Source organism: Mus pahari, chromosome 19 (genome assembly GCF_900095145.1).
Source record: "Mus pahari chromosome 19, PAHARI_EIJ_v1.1, whole genome shotgun sequence".
Lineage (NCBI taxonomy): Eukaryota > Metazoa > Chordata > Mammalia > Rodentia > Muridae > Mus > Mus pahari.
This window is the reverse complement of record NC_034608.1, coordinates 12074954-12079063: the sequence shown is the minus strand read 5'-3', so window position 1 is coordinate 12079063 and position 4110 is coordinate 12074954. Positions and strand designations below refer to the sequence as shown.

Sequence of the window (4110 nt, the reverse complement as noted above, 5' to 3'; positions counted from 1 at the left end):
TAGGAACTGAGACAGGCTGTCCCTCTCTCCACACAGCTTCAGGGAGCCCAGAAGGGCAGCTGTGGGAGATAGGGAGTTAGCTACGTGCTGACAACTACACACACACACACACACAAACACGCGCGTGCGCGCACGCACGCACACATGCACACACATGCACGCACACACATGCACACACATGCGCACACATGCACACATGCACACACACACGCACGCGCACACGCACACACACATGCACACACGCACACACACACACGCACGCACGCACACACACATTCACACACATGCACACACATGCACACACATGCACACACGCACACACGCGCACACGCACACACACATGCACACACGCGCGCGCGCACACACACACGCACACATGCACACATACGTGTGCACGCTCTGGGGAGGATGAGGACATGCATTGTGTGTGTGGACAGACTCACTGAGACTCACTCTCTGTCTCCTAACAGCAACATTGTACGGCAAAGGAAAACTGTTAAACCTTGTTTTAAGACAAAAGCTGAAACCAGAGAGAATTCCTGCTATATTGAAAAGCCCCACATGTAAAGAATGCTTTCTCTTAGGAGGTTATACCCACAAGGGCCCTGGGTAGCTGCCCTGGCCTGTGTGTATGCCCACATGAAAGTGTTTTTATCCCCCAAGTTTTATAAATTGCAGCCAGGAGTCCTGATTCGGCTTGAGTCTGGAAAGCTGAGTCCAACATTTCGGAACTTGACTGTTCCCAGTGGATCTGATCTTGAAGTCTTATTAGACCTTGTGGCAGTCCTCCCTCCTGCTCTTGAGCTTATTTTCACTCTCTTTCAAGAACACATATCAATCTCAACATCATCATTAGCTCTGAGTTTGCTGTAAATAGTTCCACAGACACCCATGTCTCGGGAAATGCTCGCTCCTTCACTCCTTTACTGGTGTCTGAGCACTGGGTCTCCAAGGAAAAGCAGCTCAACTCCTGGTCTCACAAAGTCCTGCTTCTATAGGTATGGAAATAGCAAGGGCTCCTCTGGAAGGTGCCGCCAGGGCTTGACTACAAATACAGGGAAAAAAATTACACTAGATAGTGATAATCCAGCATCTCTAGAGAACCATGTCAGGGAAGGCCTCCCCAGCCTCAAATGTATTCTTGACTGTGAGCAGAGATGTGAGCGCAGTGAGTGGGGGAGCCCTGCAGACCTGGGAGGAGAGAGTTCTAAGCAGAGGGCACAGCGTCAGGGGCATTGAGGGAACCGGCTTCGTGTTGTTTTCTGCACCAGTGTGTGGGCACACCTGCGCCCAAACGCTTAGTCTGGATATTGTTCTCCCTTATGAGGCTATTTAGACTCACCTGCTCAGGACGAGGTGGGCCCAATGCTGATGGTCATTCTTTCTCTTTCCAGCATCACTTTTAATCTGCTGGAGCTGGCCCACTGCAGCACTGCTGACCTCTAAGGAAATGCGCTTTTCGGCTGCTGAAGGGGCAAAGGTGCTTTTCTCTGTTCCTGACCAGGAAGAGAACCTCCTCTCCTTTTCCTGGTACAAAGGGAAGGATGTAAATGAAAATTTTACAATTGCACTTTATAAAAAATCCAGCGATTCACTTCAACTTGGAAAGACTGTCAGCGGCAGGGAAGAAATCTATAAGGATGGCTCCATGATGCTCCAGGCTGTCACCCCGGAAGACACGGGATTCTACACGTTACAAACCTTTAAAGCACATGGTCAACAGGAAGTAACATATGTCCATCTCCAAGTATACAGTAAGTGACTCTCTGAGACCTGAGGGTGCCTGGAGGGGTCATCCCGCTTAACACACAGGAATGGCAGTGCTGCCCTGAGCCTACCTCCCCTCGCTCTGTGTCCCCTCATTGGGGTTTGATCATTTAGTGCAAGACACACATGAGGTAGTTAAACTACAATACTAAAACCCCATCACCAGATGCATCACACAGAGGGCACGACATGCAGTAGGTAACTCATCTAAGGACATTAGACTCAGTCAAGACCTGCAGAGCTCTCACTATGAACATGGCTCCGAGGTAGACCCTGAGGGATGCCTGCATGAGAGAAACATGGGATTCTCACACAGATGTGGGCATCAAGAAGCCCCTGCTCCAGACCTTGCCCCTGGCTAACTCTACTCCTGGGGACCCTGGGAACCTCCTCTTCAGGGCTGGGACAGGCCTTTCTGTTAGAGATGAGATGGAACAAAGCTTTATTGTCTTGTGTAAGCAGTCAGCCCACTGCCACGACAGCCACATGTAAGCTGGCTTTCCTGGGCATCTCCTTCTGGTGAGATGGAGCATGGAGAGCAGAGCTGAACGGTGCTCAGGCCATCAGCCAGATGTTCTCATGGGTTTGCAGGCTCTCATGGGAACAGCTTATCATCATGGGTCCAGCCCAGGGAAATCTCATAGAGAGGCAAAGTGTAGTAGACTTCCCTGATTTGGACAGCTCCCCCGTTCCAAGGTCAGGTTCTTGTTCTTACTCAAGGTTAACTCACAGACGTGGCAATGGCCGTTCACCAGGTGTCCTATTATAGGGAAACTGAGACCCAGGGAACGCAGTGGCTGAATTAGGATTGCACAGGTCGTGGGTGGCCATCGTATGCACAAGACACCGACTGCTTCAAATGCCCATGAAAAGGCCTTATTAGGTGCCTTGGAACAGGGAGGGGCTGGTGGAAATCTCTGGAGATGAATCTCCCATTTGCTCTCTTCTGTTCACACACAGAGATTGTGACAAAGCCCTACCTCCAGCTCAACCACACTAGACTGAAAAGGAAGAGTGCCTCAATTTTCACCTGCGTGTCTCCTGACACCGGAGTGGACATCAATTGGTTCTTCAATTACAAGCCCCTGAATATCACCAAGAGGACCACGCTGTCACCTGAAAAGCGAGAGATCACCATATCTCCTGTCTGGAGGGCAGATGCAGGGATCTATCAGTGCGAAGTCTCTAACTCCTTTAGTTCCAAGAAGTCTAATCCACTGCTCATGGCCTTGGCTTATGGCTAATGTCTCCTCTCTTCCTATACCAGAGCTTTGCGGTTTTTATGTCACTAATGTGTACAGTTTATGAAAGTTATAAGGAGAAAATGAAGACTGCAGACAAGAGCGACAGTCAGCATGGTGACATACACCTGCAATCCCCCAATAAAACACGGGCAGGTGGAAAGCAAGTACAAGGCCAGCCCAGTCACACAGTATGACAGTGACTTTAAAATACGACCTCAACATAGGAACAGAATTGCAAAGGACAGCCCAGGTTCCGAATCCCTCAGGATCCAGAGGGAACTGCTCGGATGCTTTACGCTCACCAAAAGCTGCGGATGCTCACAGTCCCCTGGTAAAATGCTGCTGTGCTCGCCTAGAGCTATTCACATCTTCCCACAAGCGCAAATCCTTCTTGGTGCCTAAGCCCTGGGCTACCTAGACGCTATCTATCTGCTTGAAGATGGAATAATGGTAGGGTACCAGACTGGATATGTTTTGCTGTAGATGTATGTTTTTGGACAGTTTTCATCTGTATATTTTTTGAAGCTCAGATGTAAAAATCCATGGACATAAAGGCCCCATGTATCGAGCTTCTTGTCCTGAGTCTAGCATTTTTTTCTGGTGCGACCTTGCACAAGATCCTGTTTCATCTTAACAGTTTTTCGGTGTGCTAAAATGCACACATAAGGTTTTAGCCATTTTGACAACCACAGTTGAGTGGCATGAAGCTCAATCGTATTGTTGTGTGACCGTCACCGGGGTCCATTTCTAAGCCCTATTTAAACCTTTCCACTCACAAAAGCCTCAGGCAACTAACATTCTGCTTCTGTCCCTATTCAGGTTAACAAAACCAATTGTTTTGTTTATGGTTAATATCAGCACAGAAAAATCCAACTCATTAGAGTCCGCTCATTTGCTGGGGGTGGAGGTGGTGTGGGGTGGTGTGGGGTGGTGTGGTGTGGTGTGGGGTGGTATGGGGTGGTGTGGGGTGGGGTGGGGTGGGGTGGCGGTGCCGAGTTTCAGTCCTGAATACATGTAGAATGTTTGGTGTTCTCTACAACCAAGTTCATGCCATCTGCAGACACTGTTTTTTTTTTTTTTTTGGTCTTAACATTGTACT

The 4110-nt window shown here is 49.1% G+C and overlaps 1 protein-coding gene across 1 annotated transcript in view; it reads left to right on the top strand.

Moving 5' to 3' along the window:
• LOC110336364 (carcinoembryonic antigen-related cell adhesion molecule 15) overlaps positions 1 to 3576 on the top strand; it is a 4494-nt gene extending 918 nt beyond the window's left edge. The window contains exons 2-3 of the mRNA XM_021218866.1: positions 1395 to 1754; positions 2728 to 3576. Of these exons, the coding sequence (XP_021074525.1) occupies positions 1395 to 1754; positions 2728 to 3011 (644 nt within the window). The 3' untranslated portion in view covers positions 3012 to 3576. The remainder of the gene's footprint in view (positions 1 to 1394; positions 1755 to 2727) is intronic.
• Positions 3577 to 4110: the final 534 nt, after the last annotated feature.